Here is a 20318-nt window from a genome sequence, read left to right on the forward strand (position 1 = left end):
ATGGGATGACGATGAACGGATTTGGAGGCTTTCATTTGCCAATTGGTTTGAAGGTGAATAGTCGAACATCTCCGTGAAGTCCATCGGAATCCAATGTTCTTCGATTATTTTGAGTTTTTGATCTAGAGCAGTGGTGACAACATGGTGGAATACTGTTCCGAAAATATTGATAAGAGGGCACTCGCGTCAGAAATACGCACTGCCAACATTACCCGATAATAACGAAAAAAGTCCTTCAACATGGATGTCTGTCGTTCGTGTTTGAGAAAATTTTGCATGAAACGGCATTACGCAAATTATTTCATTATGAATTGATAGTTTCGGGACACATTTCGTTCAGAAATCTCAATCATCTCCACACAATTCTACATCAAAAAAATTTTGTTGGAAGTTTATAAGCAAATTTTTCGATTTTCTACACGATTTTTTACCGAATCAATCCTCAAATCTTATCTACAGGCACAAGTTATTCCGAAATCCGCCACCATGACTTTCTTTTCTGTTCCACCGGAAAAACTTGCGACAACCGGGTTTAATTTTTATTTTCAGTTTTCCACCGTTTGTTTTTTTTAAATTTATTTTTTTTATTTATTACACATTGTGGGTTCCTCATTCCTTTCACCCTCCTATCCGCGCGTTTTCCAACTCAATTCTGTTTCTGTTTCGCTCTCTCGGCTTTCACTAGTTTTGGAAATGTTGTTGGAGCAAGAGTTTTTTTTCTCGAAATCTACGCTCCCGCTTGGTTTTAAGATTTGAATCACTCTCTTCTAGTTTTCCAGTTTGATTTGAATTTTGGTTTCACTTGTTTTGCTTCGGTTCTGTGGTTTCGGTTTCTAGTTTTTTTTTTTAAATTTTAACCTGTTTGTTTCAATGTGGGTGTGTTACGTAGTACAAGTTACTGTTTTTTGTTGTTCAATTGTTTTTTTTTGCTGACTGTTGATTTTTGAGTTTTGTTGGTTGTATACAAAAGAAGTTAATCGATAAAAATAGGTTGGTTTTTTTCTTGTTTTGCTTCCTATGCAATTTTCCCTTTGTTTTTTTAGTGTACACCTAGTAAATTTATTATTTTTTGTTTTGTATATCCACTTTTGCTACTTTACACAGTTTTTTTTTCTCCTTCCTGTTCTCTTCATTGTAGGACCATTGTCGATATTTTTTAGTTTTCTTTTTCAAATTGTGTAGTTGCTGCGCAAATATCTTTTTGTTTTTCATTTGTTTTCGTTCGCATTCTGCGTGAATATGTGGTTTGCTACCAATATGTATGGTTTTCATTCTCAAATCTCATCAGTTTGCTCGAGTTTGCTTTGGAAAATAGTAGGAGTTTTTGTTTTGTATATTTCGGAACTGAAGATAATATTTTACAAAAATTAACAAAGAAAAACGCTATCCGTTAGAACGGGTTAAATGAAGATTGAATAACGTTCACTGACTGTACTTCGGATGAGCCGAATTTTGATTTGTAGATTATTCTTGCTGGAAAACAGAGCTTTCAAAAGTTATAGATTATCTAAACTTACATAACAACTAAATGGTACAGTAATCGATCGATTCCACTTGGTTTTTTTTTCTTTTTTTCGGCAAATTATGCTAGGAAAGGATGAAAACAAGAAGTTTACGGATATTACAGAAGTTTAGCATTACAATAAGCGACCAAGTCTATCTCTCAATCTTTACCTGAAAGAAATTGATTCTGACTAATTGGAAAACAAGTTTTCCTTCTACATATCTTTGCTAAAAATATACCCTAAACAGTGTATTTCCGTTTTTTATTTGCTCCTACGCTTAACTTATTTTTTCGTTTACACAGACTGACGCTTGTGGACTTCCTACTCATCTCTTTTACATTTTTCCCTTAGTTAATTATCCTTTTGCACTCGCCTTGTGTTTTTTTTTTGTTTCTCTCCTTCCTCTCTTACTACATTATTGTATACACCCTCAATCGTTCCGGATTACTCAACTTTTAAAAATTTGTCCTCGCAGTTCACGTTCGTTCGGTCAGTGCTCGCTAATTTGAATTCTACACTCGACAAAGTGTCCATCGCAAATTTTCGGTGTAGAGTTAAATGTACCATTTCTTTTTTTTTAATTATTATCATTACATTTATAATATGTATATAAGTTCCAATTTTTCCTTTCGCTCGAGTCCGCGCAACTTTCGGCACCGAAAGTCGGTTGGAATAATCTGTTCCGCGTTCGCTTCAAAGCTTTTTGAGTCTCTTTTTCATTTTTTTCTGTATTTCTCCTACAAGTTTCGGGGGGGAAGGGAAGAAAAACATCGTCCATTCTGGCCAAATTTGGTTGAGCTTATCGTCGGCTGACTTGAAATGTTTGCTTATTTCGTCTACCTGTTTCATTCTTCCTCTCGACTAATTAATTAATTAATTAATTATATTTATAGCATTGGATTACACAACTCACAACGGATGTTTCGCAGTTTAAAACGTTTGGAATTGAGTGCCCTTAAGTTAGGCTTACGACGAACATACAACAACTGTAGCTTGTTTTTTTGTTTGCTTTAATTCTCGGGAAAGGATAACGCTTTATTTTTGCTTAATTTTGTATTTTCTATTTTCTCGTTTCTAATGTTGTGTGTGTCTGTTTCAGTAATGTTAAAAAAAGTTGAACAAATAATCCTTAATGAAAAGTATACACATTTACTTTAAACACGATACTCGTGCACACTTATGATCACGCTCTATCTCTTTTTAATATTAAGCTCTCTCTCACTCTCTCGCTTACAACACTCGCCATTGCTGACTGATTGACGCACAAACATTCAAAACTGCTGCAGGTTTTTCATCAATTTTTTTTGTTCTTTGAAACATTTTAGCTGTTTTAAACTTTTTCCCTTTCCTAAAGTTTCGTTACACTGAATCTGCCTGCCTTCTGCTCACTCACAACCTCTTCCTTCCTTCTATAACAATGTACAACAGCAGTAGCTCTTCTTTTGGCGCTTCTCGGAGGTCATGTTCATCTCCCGGACGACGGTCGCGAACACCTCGTTCACGTTGATCCGATCCTTGGCGGACGCCTCGATAAATGGGCAGTCCCACAGCTCGGCGAGGGTGTTTCCTGGAATGGAGAATGGGAGAGAATGAATGAAAAAGGGAACATCAAGATCGTTTATGTAATTAATATGTCTTAAAATTTTAGCATAATGTGTCGTTACTCTCTGGAGCCACAATTTTTCTTCCCGGAAGGAAGCATTTTTTCATCAACTCTGTTCCATTGTTTTTTCATAGCTTTGAATGAATCCTTTTCTCTGCAACTAGAAAAACGCTGAACAAGTTAAATGAAATATTAAAACAACATTTCTGGTTTGCAAATATTTGCCAATTTACAAATCAAAAGCTTTTTTTACGTACTGTAACTGAAAAAAATTTACGTCGTTTCATGGAACTTAGGAGTATGCCTAATAGCGGCACGTTATCCAAACATGCGGGAAAATTATATAAAAAAGTCAAAAATTCGAGCACGGAAGACAAAAATCTAGGAAGCGATTTTCTAAGATTGTATTTTTTGCCTATTATGGGACTCATATGCTTATAAGGGTAGTATATGGGCCGTATACTTTCGTAGGAAGTATTTTGTTAAGTTGGTCAGGAGCGATTATGTGTTTTTATCTTAGTCTCAGATATTTCTCAAAGAAAGAAAATAATTTCTATATCGTAAACTTGGTTACGACGTAGCAATTTCCCGATAGAATTTCTTGATCATTGAACACTCTCCAATTCTTACTGACACACCTACACTAGACTGCACCAAATTTGTATGGTACATTTCAAACTTGTGAAATGTTATGCGCTCCTGGCTAAATTGATCCTAGGCCTAGTGCAAGATCTCATGCGAAATAAGGGCCAGATCGGATCACGGGAAGAAGTCGCTCAACGAGACTGTAGTTTGTATAAGGTTTTTGAGGAATTTTGTTCGAGAGGAACATAAAAATTCAGTTTTACATCAGTAACTTTGGTCCCTTTCGGTCGTCTTCCCGTGATCCGATCTGGCCCAAATTTGGCATGAAACTGTACTACTGAACTAGGCCTAGAATCAATCTTAGCCTGCTGCGCATAACTATTCCGAAAGTCGGGTCATTTGGGGCTCTCTAACCTTAATTTTTTCGACACTCTACTCAAATGCTTCCAGGTCAGTCGAAAAACCAACTGTGATCCATCTCAATGGGTTATAGTTGAGGGTGAACCGTCCAAAGATTTGATCGTAAAAATTTCTTCACGACCCTAACTCAAGGCTAGAAGTTCTACACCCACAAATCAGACTCTACTCCAATAATGACCTTCATTGGAGGTGGAATTATCGGCATAGGATTCTATGCCGGACCGGTACTAACAAGCTTACTCATCGCTGGCATTGTTAGCCATCGACATTTCGCTATTGCATTTAGCACGTTGGATGTGTCCTTAAGGATGCTGCAAAAAGCAGCCTCCTCTTACAAAACGGAGATCAACAGGACATCTCTGAGGAGACAGTCCGATATCCGCTGATAACTCTGTACACTGCTAAGACTCTACAGATTAAACTGTTTATTCGAGGTCGGTCAACTATATAACAAGATTGAAAGGGTCGCAATTGACAGAAACACTTTTTTGCTGCTACGGATCGCCAGTGTTCTGGTACACATGATCCCCGTGAGGGCGATTGAAGCCACTACCACACTTTTCCACTAATACTAAGGCGTGCCTTTTAAATCTAAGCCGAGAGACGATCATCCCAACCAGGAACTGAATGACACGATTGGACCCGATATCACACGGTCCATCTGTGCATGCCAAACTCGACCACTCGAGGTCATTGAATCGTTGGCATTGGAAGGAACATCAGAGCTCGCTGGACAACACGTGTACTCAACGGTAGGAACGAGTTTTTTGCCCTAACCCCAAACATTTGGTCCTTCGAACCGGATTTCCAAAGATGCTTTGTATCGACTGTGATGGCTCCGAAATCATCCAGAGTTCAAAAGATCCTTTGTGTCAGACTCGATGGCGTCCAAATCACGGTCTATACAAGGCATCTTTGGAAATCAGGTTGGAAGGACCAAACTCGTTCCTACCGTTGAGTCGCAGGTGCTGTCCAGCTAGACCTGATGTCTCTTCCAATGGCACTGGTTCAACGACCTTGGGTGGTCGAGTTGAGCATGCAGTTGCATGCACGAAGTTGTTTTGTCCAAAGATTTACACACGGTTTTTAACCCTTATTCTCCATGTAGCTAGTGCGGTAACCGAAGCCAACGCAACGTGCCTTCATCTTCAAGGGTTGTATTGATAGTTGAAAACTCAAAAAGGTCTGATTGCGAGATTGTGTCGACGGTGAGAACGAGTTTTTTGCCCTGACCCCAAACATTTGGTCTTTCGAACCGGATTTCCAAAAATGCTTGGTATCGACCGTGATTCAGACGCCATCGAGTCTGGGACAATGGATCTTTTGAACGCGACCTTCCTCCTCAAGGGATGCACGAGAGTTGAAAACTCAAAAACTGATTGTGAGATTGTGAGATTGTGTCTTGAGAGGAACATCAGGACTCGCTGGACAACACATGCGACTCAACGCTAAGAAGCTAGTTTTCTGCCCTGATCCCAAACATTTGGTCCTTCGAACCTGATTTCCAAACATGCTTTATATAGACCGTGATTTGGACGCCATCGAGTTTGGGACCAAGAATCTTTAGAGCACTGCACGATTTCAAAGCCATCACGGTCGATACAAAGCATTTTTGAAAATCCGGTTCGAAGGACCTAATGTTAGGGGTCTGGGAAAAATCTCGTTCCTATCGTTGAATCGCTGTTGTCCAGCGAGCCCTGATGTCCCTTCCAATGGCTCTGGTTCAATAAATTAGGATGGTCGAGTTCAGCATGCAGTTGAAAGGAAAGAGTTTTTGCCCTGACCCCTGATCTCTTTGCAAAGTGAAGGTCTTCGAAAGCGTTGGTCGATGCTGGACACCACTTTTTTATGCAATATTTCGAGCCTTTAAATAAAATTTATCTCTTATATTTGCACGACATAATTTATGATAAGCATTTAATACTAAATAGGTCTATTCAGGAGATTGAAATCGGTGAAGTTCATAAACCAGGTTGTGCTCCTGCCTGGCGATAGGTTCATTAATAAAAATGGTTGAACTACAAGCCCCTTGAGGGGTTAAAACAGTGCCCGAGTTTGGCTTATATCTGTAAGTCAAGATCCTGTCACATTTAAGGATCAAATAGGCAAGAGGGTATAAGCAAGGTTGCCGAAAAAAAATTCTGTGTTTTTGAGAAAAAAAAATCTGAATTTTTGTGATTTAACCCAAAAATTATGTGATCGTTTTCTGTGATGCTTTTTCCATTATTTGCATAGAAAATTCTTGACAAATTGTATTTATTTTACATTTTAGTTGAGGAAAATCAATCAACATTAAAAACTTATCATACTTCTCTTATTGAAAGCAAGAAACCTTGGGTATAAGGTTTACAGTGAACATCTCGGTGATCCGCGGTCATAATAACAGGGTATTGTAGACAGTCTGCATGCTGCGTTACGGAGGCGCAGATTCATTGGCGGGTCTTACCAAACAGACCAACGAACAGTAACCTGAGGTTAAAATAGGATTCATGATTGTATCAATTTTGTTACGATACCAAATAAAATAGATTACTATTTGTATCGGAAACTGATAATAATATCACATTTATTCTCGTCAAATCAAGTTTAGAGATCAGGTTACAATAGTGATTGATATATGCTTGGATTATCTATCCGTGATATTGGCAGCACTTCACTAATGATTTTCGATTTTTTTAATTGGCAACAATTCCAGTGAACACTACACTGAACCCCGAAAATACCCAAACTTGAGAACTTTCCCCTTCAACCCGAATGAAATTCCCTCCCTACAGGTTTGACTATTGACGGCTTAGCCCAAAGTTGAACTCTTTTAATAGAACTCATCCCCCAAAATCTGATACTGCAATAAAATGGAAACCAAAATTTAAAAAAAAAACATTGCGGGAATGCGGGAATCAAACCCATACCTGCAATGGCACTGTGATTACTATCTAAGGATGCTGGCCGCTCGACCACTGAGAAGTTTTTGGGATTGTTTGCTACATCAACGTATATCCGAAACTTTCTACGAAGGAAGCAGGAATAAAAATTATCCCCCAAAAATCAGTTCTTCGCTTTGAACTTGCCCCAAAACGCAGATCTGCCACGATAGAGGTAGTAGAATCAGATTTGCCAACATAAAAATCCCCCAAAAAACAGTTCTCCGCTAGAAGGGCAAGTTTGGCATATTGACAAGCTATGATTTCTTCACAAACTTGAGTTGTCAATATTGAACTCAGGTTTGAGGGTGTGAATTCTCAAGTTTGGGTATTTTTTACTTTCAGTGTACGAATTAACTCTTCGTCGATTCTAGAACAATAGCTAATTGACATTCTCTCTCACTTGCCTCTCTCTGTTATTGTTTACATTTGCCAAGCGGTTCGTCAGTCCGTATCAATCGCCGCGATGAACCGTTCGGGCGTCACGAGTGTCGTTCAACAAATCAACCGGATCAGGAAAGAATATAAAAATTAACACACAAACCTATCTCAACGAGATATTATTATCCCATTCAGATATAGCTTTGATATCAAAGACTTCGTTCTTGTCATTTCGAATAAAAAAATGATAATATCTCCTTTGATACCAACAGTTGATTTTTCCTGCCTCATTTTGCTTGCTTTGGGAGATTATATAGTAATTTTAAAGCTCTCATTCCAAAGCATTAGGCGTGGTTCTGTGGAAGTATGGGCGCCTCTAAATGTGATTACTGGTTTTAGAAGCGACTTAACAACAAATTTTTAAAAGGGGAATTTAAAAGAATGTTAGAATGTCATATTTGAGGATAAGGGGTTGCACAAAAGTAGTTGTTTTAGTTTATGTTCCCAGCAAGTCTCAGCAACAAATTTTACATCATGTGAAAATTCATAACTTCATGAATCATGTACAGAAGAAAAAAATTACGCAAACTTCCGCAGTCGTGATATTTTGAATGTTGAATTTGAAAAATTTGTCATCTTTTTATTTTAATCAGTTGCTCAAAAAAAATAATTTTTCAAATTATAGTTGAAAATTGTTTGTTCGTGCGTATTGCAAAAAAATTATATACCTACCTAATTATACATTTTCATTGATGTTAATCTCATGGAACATGAATGAAAATCGCAGTGTTGTTTTTAAATTTTTGAAAGTTATACACTTTTTTTAATGTAACAAAGAAAACTCTTGTGGTTTTTAGTAACGGGTTTAAAATCGAGAATTTATTTAAATTAATTTGAAAATTTTCGTTTGCAAAATGAACGTTCATTTTTCAGAGCTGAGATGTTTGGAATAATCCTGCTTTATAGAAGCAAATCTTATATTTTTAGAGGCTCATTGAAATCTCACGTCTTGCTCCAAAAAGATGGAAAATAGGCGGAAAAAACATAGGAGCTCCATAAAAAGGTGCCTACGCAGAATAAACGCATACTTCAAAAATAATCAAAAAAGTTTCTAAGTCACCTGGCAAAGCGGCTGAATTGCGGAATCTTTTTGAAGCCCATTACATAGAAAACTACAAAACATTGTTTATACAAATCTGGATAGAAATCCGTACAATCAATTGGTAAGATAATAAGAGGATTTCCATTAGAATAATTTAATGATATTTGTATTATTCAATTTTTTTTTTTCAATCGGAAGATAATATTTGAAGTATCGAGTGGATTCGATACTGATATCGATTTTTTGTATTATCAGAAAGGTTGAAAATCACTGCTAGATTAGCTAAAGATTACTTTTTCAAACTTTTATAATATTTTATTAGTCTTATTTCAAGATATTCAAACGTATGACTGAGTAAAAACATCAAAAAACACCACCTCTGTGCTGCTTTGCGGGTTTATAATAAAACATGTTAATTTTTTCAAAACAAATTGTTAAATTTTCCAATTCAAATTAAAAATTTTCTCCTGTAAACGTTGATTTTAAATTGTTAAAACAATCATGGATAAATTTTGAATCAAAACGAAGCTTGTTAACTCAGTCTATTGTTCAACGGACTGATCGAAAAGTCTATAAAATTGTTAAAAGCGTGCTATTGATAAACGCGGAAATCAAGTTCAGCCATTGAACGGCATATCGTAATCGTATCGTAATCGTATCGTAATCGTATCGTAATCGTATCGTAATCGTATCGTAATCGTATCGTTATCGTATCGTAATCGTATCGTAATCGTATCGTAATCGTATCGTAATCGTATCGTAATCGTATCGTAATCGTATCGTAATCGTATCGTAATCGTATCGTAATCGTATCGTAATCGTATCGTAATCGTATCGTAATCGTATCGTAATCGTATCGTAATCGTATCGTAATCGTATCGTAATCGTATCGTAATCGTATCGTAATCGTATCGTAATCGTATCGTAATCGTATCGTAATCGTATCGTAATCGTATCGTAATCGTATCGTGATCGTATCGTAATCGCTAAGGCTTTAGCTGTTGTTGTCGCGATATGCTGATTAAACGAGAGCTTCTGATCAAAGTTTACTCCTAGATCCTTAATGGGGACAACTCTTTCGATCGGAGTGCCACCAAAAGCGAGACCAAGAAGGTTCTGGTTCTAAAAAGGCTGATACGCTTGCACTTTTCGGTGTTTTCCACATCATGCGAGCAGTCTATTTATGTCTTCTTGAAGCGCAGCACAGTTCACTCTCGAGCCAACGATCCTGTAGATTTTCAAATCATCTGCGAGCAGTAGTTTTGGCGATTGAAGGAAAGTTGTCAGGTTGTATATGAAAATCACGAAAATAAGCGGTCCTAAGTGACTTCCCTGTGGAACACCAGACGGCAAATCGAAACCAATAGAATGAATTCCACGAACATTTATAAAGCCATGACGATGTAACAGAAAGGAATGCATCCAATTGGTTGTTAATTTACGGGGATCCGTAGCGCTTAAGTTTTACTACCACAACCATATGAGGCACTTTATCGGAGGCTTTGGCAAAGTCGACTTAAATGGAGTCCACCTGCAGTTTTTTATTAGTTGCAGCAGGCACTGTACATCAAGTTGGCCTACGTCGATCTTTTTCCGGATAAACCCGTGCTGGACCTCGGCAAGTATCGGAGTAGCTGCTGAGTAAAGCCTATCGTCAAGACTTCAAGCACTTCTGAAACACAGCAGAGAATTGCGATTGGCCGTTAGTCGATGAGCATTTCCAGACTTATGAATGGGAGAAATTGACGGAATTTTCCAATGGCAACCTTCCCGGGCTTTGCGAACTGAATTACGGCTTCTTCGTAGATCGGAGTTCCACCAAGAGAGCTTAAAAGGCTTATGTCGGTTTGGTCGTCTAGGAAGGGTGTTCTCACCCAGTGTACCCCAAAGTAGGTCATAGAAGGTAGAAAGTGCACTTTCGATATCCAGATTGGCAAACACAGTGCATAAAATCCATGTTGCGGCACTCGTAAGATAATCAATTGCAGACATATGAGATCAATATAGAGCAGGTTTAAAAGTAAAGCATTTAAATATTCATTAAACTGTTCATATTGATACAAGTGAGTATGATAGTGTGTTAATAAAAAGAGATGTCGATTGATAAGTTCAAAAAAATATGAACCGTTTGAATCTCTTGTCTCTAGTTTATTTTAATGAGCCTTAAAGTTAGATTTTAAGCTACAATTTTTTTCGACATTATAAATTTGAAAAAAAGATAATTCATAGGTTTTAGATCGACAAGCAGTTTCAAACTGCCATTCGAACCAAATGATCCGAAAACATGTAAATGGATGATGGGTGATATGGTCAGTTTTTGGATACTCTCTCGGCAGCTTGCCAAGGTCAGCCGGCCAGGGGGATCACAATTTCACTCAACCAAACACCTCCCGCGCTCTTTAAACGTAGAATCAATTATCGTACGCGTGGGTGGAGAGCTGTGTTGTTTTTCGGTGTCCGATTCATCTGGTTCTTTTTTTTTTTGGTGCTGCTGTTTTTTGTTGCATCTTGGGGACGTCAACTGCCTTATATGTATGAGGGGCGGTAGGCCAAAGTCTGTTGGCCAAAGGCCATCAGCATCTTCAACCAACGTCAAATGGTGAACTACTTAACTATACATTTTTGGGAAAGCTATTATTCTGACCCCTTCAGAATAAGAGGGTGGAGGGACAAGTACCTGCTCACTTGTACTTGTATAATGATGATGGAGGCACGCGAAATGCCAACCGGTTCGGTTTTTGGCAGCACTCCAACAGGAAGACACTCATAAGTATTTCATGATCTAGAGGGAATTTGTAATGGTGAATGGCTACACATAAAACAAACTGTAGCCGAAAAAGTCTTCCATCGAAAAAGTGTTTTATTTTGAATTAGTTTGACAAATTTGACCAAATGGAAAGATTGAAAATGTCTAGAAAATTGTAAATTTGTTAAAAAATCTACCATTTTGTCAATTGTGACTTATTTTATTGTTTCTTTAAAAGGAAGATTGAAATTTTTTTTTGCCGAAAAAGCCATCGTTGTAAGAAATCACGACAATCAAAGACGCATCATCAATAAAACAGCTACAAAAATAGCATCTACAGACATTTTCCAATCGTAAGAACCTGTAACAGCGAATCTCGAAAGGTAAAAGTGGGGTGCAATTTGATTCACCTCAAACTCTTATGGGTCTGGGTTACACTATTTCTCACGGATTCGATTCCGGCAAATCGGAATCGGAAAACTTATGTGTAGGTGAAGATGGGTATAGTTTTGTTGTGCTTTCTCGATTGTAAAGAAGCAGTAATCCCTGTGCTGGAAAGCACAAAATTGGAAACATCAATTCCTGTAGATATTCCTTGGTACATCATCTTTTAACGGTCGCCATGTCCCGGTCCTTGGGAGGTTGATTGGAACACCCACACACTTTTCCCATTCCCTATTTCTGGAATCAGACGAATCGAACCCACTCGGAAGGCTGCAAAATGCAAAACGAAGCCAATCACAACAGGCAGACGACTGCTGAATGAAAGATTTTTCCAAGAAATTTCGCTTGGGAAAATGAGAACAGGAACAGCTTTCCCATGAGCAGCAGCAGCAGCACAACACGAAGTTATGTGCACAGCACAAACAAACACACTCTCGAAGATTCGAGCAAATATGCACCGAGAATTTTCTTATGTTTTTTTTTTCGCTTCATATTGTGCTTGTGCTGATAGTCGGAAAAAAGGTGAAACTTCAAATGTGCGGGAAAATTGTAAATAAGGAAATGGAAGGGAAAGCATTTTACAATTGGATGGAGCAAATGGTTTATTACTCGATTTGCTCCTGGTTGGCTTCGTTTTGAAGGAAGAGGAAAGGATCGGTGCTTTTAACCTATAGAACTTTTGAGTTGAAAGCTCTATTTTCGAGCGTACGGATTCATAGCTAGCTGGATAAAGTCGGGATTTGAAATCAATACTTCGGATGGAATTATGAACTTTAAAGAATCATTATCAGATAAACACGTTTACAGATTGAGACAAAATTTAGGAAATTTTAAAAACGAAACCTTGAAGATGAACGTAGTTTTTTATCGAAACGTTGATAAAAATTCCAACACATTATTCTAGTGTTACAGACAAGTGACCACCAGGAGAAAGCACATCATTTAGCTATTTTTATCCGACCAGTTGATTGACTTACCTTCGTCTGTCGAAACCTCTCTTTGGCATTCTAAATCTAGTTTATTGGCGACTAGGAGGATTGGTGCTGGCTGGCTACCTTTCACACGGGTGATCACATTTCGCATACTGGAGATGTCCTGCAAAGGAGAAAGAGAAACAAAAACAACAAATGAGCAAGACATAAAAACATTTAGTACATTCTCCACCAACCCACCCACCCATATGGCGACCGTCATTTTCGGTTCAATAAAGATGCCCAATTTTGTACTTGTGCTACACTAAAACATTTACTGCCTTGCTCCTGCTTCTAGTTAGGCCGAAGAAAATGGCACTTTATCCGTGACTTTTTTGCTTCTGACCCCAATCATCAGTAGAATGTATCGAAAATATCACCCAAATTGCCGTGTTGATCAGCAGCAGCTGATTCAGACCCCGGAAAAGCCAAAAATAAGCCCCATTTCTTCAACGATCTGACAATAGCCTGCAAGGCGATTCCCGAAGAATGTCAAATAAAGTGCTAATAGCCACATAAAAAGTAACATGAAAGTTCTTCCATTCCTTTCCCGAACGGAGGAAATGGCTCATCAAATGAGCGATGGCAGTAAATTCGGTGAAGTATATACTAGGTAGCGACCTCGCACGGCAGCATAAAATTAGTAATGGTGTAGTTTCTCTTTTTCGTTTACCCTATTTGGGTTTGGGAGTTGAGATTGGTGTGGCATGGATCATAAATTTCCTAAGCAAGAACCGAGTCCAAGTTTTTTTTTCTTTCTCGAGCTTCATGGCTTTGATTCTCGGAATAACTTCCAACCTACTGGTGGAAATAAGCTTGGCAAATAGCGAATTAGGTGATAAATAATAGGGAGCTATCGTACCAATAGAGAAAAAGAAACTGGTAGCGGTTTGGTATGGTATGTTTGGTTAATTATGGCACTGCTCCAAGTTTCAAGTTGAGTCGTTCAGAAATTTGAAAGAGAAATGGTTCTGCGGAGAGTAATTAACGTTATTAGCCCTGAAACAATGAAAGAAAGAATAACTATTAATTTCGAAAGAAATACAAGAATTCTGTTTTGCAAATTTATTCCTTGGTTGAGACTGTTAAAAACATTCAAAATAGATAACCTACTAAATATTATGGAACAGAGCCGTAGGAATAGCTGCCTCATGGCAGGGGCTTCGGTGACAGAATTTATCCTATTAGATTTTTACATTAAAAATGCATACATAAAAAAAATGGAAAAAAAAGGAAACTAAGAGAAACTCATTGTTCGGCTTTAAGTTCTTTTATATTAAAAGTTATTCATCTACATCAAATCATAACTTTCGAAAATAAGTCTTTAAAGGGTTCAGCTTTTTTGAAGCTTTAATTTGAAGAAAAAACTTGTTTGGGGTTCAAATCAGATTTATTTTCAACTCTTGTGAACTCGATACATTCAGATTTTAGTTTAAATCTTTGTTTAAAAGTAAATTATGTTAAACAACAAACCAATAAAATATTTTGGGAGCAAAATTTTCCTAAACCTGAAGACTCAGTACAAGTTTACCAACAATAAATTATCATCAAAAAATTCCTTTGTTAAAATCCTGTGAAAAAATATTTCTATTGAAATCTTGTTTTTTTTCAAAGAACGCAATTTTGGAAATGAGTTCAGATCTCATTTTATAACAGTGGTTTTCACCTGTTTTGTTTTCGAGTAATTTTGAATTTTAATTCCGAATTTGAATTCTACATGTTGAACCTGAATAAAAATTTCTAATTTCCAATTTAAATCGATTTCTAAATCGAAAATCCATAACTTCACAATTTTATGAATAGAAGAGACAGAATCCTTAACCAGAAATCTTTTTTTTTTTTAATTATGAATCTTTGATTTTCTATATGAATATTTTCTTCATTATTTATTCGTAATTCAACTAGTGAATCTGAATGCAAATGCCGTATGATGAAGTTCTGATATTTCAATTCTGGATCACCATGATGGAACTTTTTTGAGTCTCAATTCTGCATAAGAATTAGAAACAATAATTTCAAATCCAAATCTTTAAATTGTTTGTTATTTTAAATATTTTCATTTACTATTCAGGATTGATGAGTTTCGAACATGGAAAATGAATCTAATTTTTGTTTAAAATACAATACCAAGGTTTTAATCAGGAATTTGTCCCAATGATGAAGCGAACTGAAATTCAAGAATAATAAACTGAATACTAATTCCAAAATTTGATCATAGACAACAAATTCCGGGCAGGGAATATCCTTGCTATTTTATCTAAAAACCTTACAAAATCCGGGCATTTAAAACTATACAACCCAAAATCTGGGCAATATTCAGGCAAATTTTGGAATTTTTCAATTAAAATCAAGAAGAAAAACTCAAAAAGTTGTTTTTTATCGAAACACATCAACTAGAAAGAAAAAAAAAATTGTTTTAAACGCAAAAAACATAATTTTTATCGCGCAATTTAAATTGTTCTTGATTTTGAAAATAAATAAACATTCGTGAAAAATTCGAGTAATCAGGCAGCCTGAGTGAGTCTATTCGTTTTTAAAAATTCGTTATTCGAGAGTCTATTTCAACGAAACTTATCTTGGAGTTAATTGAAAATGGACATGACAGATAATTGAGGCTAAGGGCTGTACCTAAAATTCATGCACCAACTTTTTTTGTGAATAACTTTTGAAAGCATTTTTCGAGTACAGTCTTTAAATATCTAAAAGCAAGTGAGAATATTTTTGAAAATCTGAAGTAGAATTGCGGACCTGGGATAAGATTTCGAGCTTTTGGCCTTAGTTCTGAGTCGAGATTGTTACTCTTGATTCACTTTAGTCGTTCTTCATAATTGGATTTAGAATTTAAAATTAAGAGTTTAGTGAAGAAAATTGGTCTCATCATTTTTTGAACGCTCATGGGAGGGGTTTAACTCCAAAAAACCCACCCCGTTCCTACGGCCATGTTATTGAATATTTCCACGAATGGAATGTAAAACCTCAGAGAAGAGTAGCAGAATTTTTATCAAGTGTGATCTGAAGATAGTGTTTACAAATTGTGGGTTTTAAAATCCGGGGTTTACGTGTACCGTCTTTTATAGTTTCTGACAGCATGTCATTCCAAGATTCTATCCACCTAGAATAAACCGACCCCGAAATTAAGCTACAAACATTTTCATGGAAAGAAAAAAAAGATTTTCATGAAGAAAAAATTTGATTTACTCTTTTTAATGTTAAAGTCTAAGAAGGGCCAAAAAGATTAAAAAAACATTTCATACTGGCTCAAAATTCACGGTCGCCATACGATATGGTGTACCGTCAACTGGGGCAACATGCAACAATTTTCAACTTCAATAGCTTCTAAAAAACTTATGTTCACAGTTAATCGTATCCTTTATGCATCAAAAGTTTTAAGGATGCTGGGACATAAAATTGGCGTAGTTAAAAAAATTATTGGTTACTTCAGTAATTTTTAATTTTCTAAAAACATGCGATTTTCACCCTTCTTAGAAAATGGGGTAACTTGCAACAAACTTTGTTTTTAATGAAAAATCTTATGAACACGTACGAAAATTCATGATTTTTAATATATTTGCGATGTTATAAAGACCATTACGCATGACAACACAAATTGCAGTAGTTTTTGGGTCTATAAAAACAAATTTTCACATTTTTTCTGAAATTAAGAATGCTGCATACATTTAGGGGTTAAATAATACTACGAAAAATTCTAAAAGCTGAAATCATAAAAATAAATGTTTGGATGAATGAAATTTAAATGTTTACAAACGCGTGATTCAAAACATTCATATTCCAACACTTGGAAACGAGATTTACAAGGTGTTTCTTTGATTTGCATTTTGTTGCATTTAACCCCAGACACCTAACTGAATATTAAATATATTCATTTAAAAAAATTGGGTGATTGTTCGAAAAATATTTTTACACCAACAATGTTGGTATAATATGAGGAAACCTGTAAAAAGTTTGTAGGTAATTTTATCAAGCCGATCCGTCATACTGACTAAAGTTTTTTTCAGCATCAAAAAATGTTAAAATTTGTACATTTATTGCTCGATTTTTCAAATTTTACATAAATGTAAAAAACTTAAGACAACTAGCTTAAGATGCGAGAAATTATGTCATAATCATTTTGTTATCATTAAAAGATAACTTTATTACAATACATTAAATTAAAAATTGATTCAATGTAGTGTTATATAAATGTTGCATCGAACCCCACTGTTGCATGATGCCCCGTTTGACGGTATTACCTCGGAAATTCATGAAAAGCAATATTCTGATGATAGAGTGCGAGAATACACTTAGAGGTGGCTTTTATAGATTATTTACAAAAAAAAGTTCAAATGTGGAATTAGACTCAGAGTATCCGGGTTTGCCTGGATACTTAATACAAAATTTTAGAAAAATCTAGTTAAGCCTGGTTACCCGGATTTTATTGAAAAAGGTACGGATTTTGCCGGGTTTTATTTACTTTATTTGCTTAATCTAACATAAAAAAAACATTGTCTTGTAATTTTCTTTTTATTTATGCGTCCAAAACTAAATTGTTGAACATGTTTTATAAAAATAATCATGAAAGGTTTTTTGGAAGCCAAAATACGATTGAAAATCTACTGTTGAGTTTGATAAAAAAAAACTTTATCAAGTTTTTTTTCTCCTGAATGTTGTTGAATTGCTTCTGGGTTTTGACCAAATTTGATTTGAAACATTCGTTGTGATTTGTTTTGAAGTTTTGATTTAAACAAACGGGTAAATATTTCGGCTTTTTCAGTCAATTTACGGATCCAAAACACCTTCTCTTCTATTAGAATTGACTGAAAAAGCCGAATTTTTTCCGTCTGTACATTTTCACCAGTCGAAAACAATTATCTACTCTGTTTTGATTTATGTTATCAGTAAAATTTATCATTTTTTGAGTTTGTGTGATAATAATGAGTAACAAGATGATTTGAGAAATCCATATCCTTATTTATAGTGTATTTTTGGTATTGTTATTATTTTTGGCTAAATTTGAATTTCGAAAAAGAGCCCCCTTCCCCATGGACGGGTCCTTCGCAGGGGCCTGACCAAAGAAAATTAGAAAAATCGAAATTTTGATTTTGATATCAAATGACTTAAAAAGGCATAAATCGCCAAAATTATGTACTACCTCAAAAACATTATCAAAAATCGATTTAAAAAAAAATACAAAAAGGGACAAAGGAAATCCGGAAAGTCGAAGTTTTAATTTTGATGCCAAATGACTTAGAAATGCCTGAAACGTTAAGATCTGGTGATATCTCGAAAATAATATTTGGAAAAAATCGACATTTTGGAACTCGGCCGTTTTTTAGAAAACCGGTAAATGGTAAATTTTTAAAAATTTCTTCCATGTTTTAGAAATCAATCAGATCAAAAAGTAAAAAAAAATACACTGGGATTTTAAGTGTTGGCGCGATCTCTACTGTCGTTTTTTGCGCAAACTTGTTTTTACATTTTTAAACGCTAACCAAATAAGGTAAAAAATATCGGAAATGTTTGTTATAGAAGCGGATTCGTATTGAATTTCCCGTGTTATTCGTGATCGCATTAGAGCGCCATCCAAGTCTAGAGGAACAAAGCTACTCGCTAATTGCTATCACTAATTGGTCGCTGGTTAACGCTTCGCGGAGCTCAGCCCTTTTCCTATAACGCAACTAACAAAAAGAACCTTGTCGTCTTTTGTGCAAAATGTACCAGCCCTTGGATCTTTCAATTCACAACTCACAGAGCGCATTTCATTTAACTGCGCTGGCTGGGCCCCCATTCAGAAATGCAAATGATGGGAATAAAATAATGCGCGTGATTTGTCGTTTGTTTTTTTTTTCTCTTACATATAAGGTAATTCACGGACGCTGATGATTGAAGGCAGAAAGTAGAAAAACGAGCACTCTTACCTGAAACGTCTGGTGGTTTGTGAGCGAGTACATGACGATGAAGCCGTGCCCATTTTTGATGTACAGATCCCGCATCGACGCAAACTGTTCCGTTCCGGCTGTGTCCAGGATTTCTAGCACGCAGGGAGAGTTGTCCACCTGTAAATTGAAAAAAAAAATTGGAAGAAAAATAATTAGTAGGTATATAAAGTTTAGTTTCCATCAGATTGATTTGAAATCCTCCCCAATCAGAAGTAAACATTGAAAATGTCCCTACATTTGTGAGAGTTTATATGTCCAGATTGGCAGTTTCAAGCCAATTGTTTTGGTATTCCAAATTTCCCAAATCAAAATCCCAAACCCAATTCAAAGTCATTCCGACCGAGAATAATATCGAGGTGTTGTCTACCTGAAAGAAAATTATTTTCCCGGCTTCCATTCAGTAGAACAGGTCCCCGGTTAACAAAATCCTTTTCCTTTTTTCTAGGTTTTCATCCGATTCCACTGTGTCTATTGCCGCCTAAAAAAATACAAACAAACAAACGAGAAAGACAACCGACTTAAAAACGATGACAGCGAAATTCCCCAAATTCAGGACTCCAAATATAGAAATAAATAATTCCTTTAAGTTGATTTGCTTTGCGTCTGTTTTGTCGGTTTCCGACCAGTTTCTGTGTTCCTGCCCAAGAAGGATGAATGAAAGTGGGGGTGGTGTCTTTCCTATTCACCAGAGGTTCTGGCTGTTGGTTGGAAACGATTCGGCGACGACCGACCGACATTCTGTTCGGAAAATAAACCACCATACGCCAAGTTCCGGATGCCGCCTGAAGCCGGTAGCATCGTCATCGACGGCCTCGAATATACCCAGCCAGACCCGGTAAGAAACATTTTGGGGAAACCGTGTTTCTTTTTATTTGAAGGGGAATTTATGGGCACCGGAGCGTGGTCCTTGCGACCTGGCTCGAGTGATTGGACCGAAGGACAAACGGGGACTTGTCGATTTTACTTCGTCCGGGGATCAACGGGGAAAAAGGTTTCCCGAATCGTATTAATGTTTGCAAATGTCGTCTTCATATCGTTTAGGTTAGGGGTTGGAATTCTGTTTGAAGTCATTTACATACATAAAGGATGATCTATTTGGTATTGGGTTACTCAAAATGAGACATTTCTTCGCCAACAATGTATGAAGAGAAGTATTGAAGCTGTAATCGAAAAGAAATTTTTTGAACTTGGAAGGAAAAATAAGGTGAAAACAACGTTCCGAATATCAATCATTTTCACCGAGCCATGCTTGACTACATTCAGAGCCAAAAAATCAAAGCAGTCAAATTTTCCTTCTTCAACCAAATCATCCAAACAATCATGCATGACAACGACGCTTCCGTATTTGAAACACTTTTGCGATACATGATAAGGTAAAAAAGGACGCAGACTATCAGCAACGAACGTCTCGATGCTGATTTCCTTCCCCTAACGACTTTCAACCTTTAGGATCATAACTGATATGTATCAGTTCTGAGCGATCTATGTAGGCTATCAGATGATTTTTTATTTTTCGTTTTGCCTAGAAGGACAAAATCATGACTAGGTAACCGCAATGAACTGTCCAGCATGTGCTACAGCTTTTTTGAACATGTGGTCCTGGTATTTATTCAGATTTTTCCTTTTGAAACATTAATGATCGTCTATCAATAACGAGCATTATCAACAATGATGCGAGGATAGACGTTCGGGAATGATTGAGGG

The 20318-nt window shown here is 36.4% G+C and overlaps 1 protein-coding gene across 4 annotated transcripts in view; it reads right to left on the bottom strand.

The window, feature by feature from the left end:
- Positions 1 to 531: 531 nt before the first annotated feature.
- LOC129746534 (ras-related protein Rap-2a) overlaps positions 532 to 20318 on the bottom strand; it is a 432219-nt gene continuing 412432 nt past the window's right edge. For all 4 annotated transcript variants that reach the window (XM_055740217.1, XM_055740215.1, XM_055740214.1 and 1 more), the window contains 3 exons: positions 18594 to 18731; positions 12685 to 12802; positions 532 to 3072 (listed from right to left, as the gene is read on the bottom strand). In XM_055740217.1, the coding sequence (XP_055596192.1) occupies positions 2915 to 3072; positions 12685 to 12802; positions 18594 to 18731 (414 nt within the window). In that variant the 3' untranslated portion in view covers positions 532 to 2914. The remainder of the gene's footprint in view (positions 3073 to 12684; positions 12803 to 18593; positions 18732 to 20318) is intronic.

Source organism: Uranotaenia lowii, chromosome 2 (assembly GCF_029784155.1).
Source record: "Uranotaenia lowii strain MFRU-FL chromosome 2, ASM2978415v1, whole genome shotgun sequence".
Classification (NCBI taxonomy): Eukaryota; Metazoa; Arthropoda; class Insecta; order Diptera; family Culicidae; genus Uranotaenia; species Uranotaenia lowii.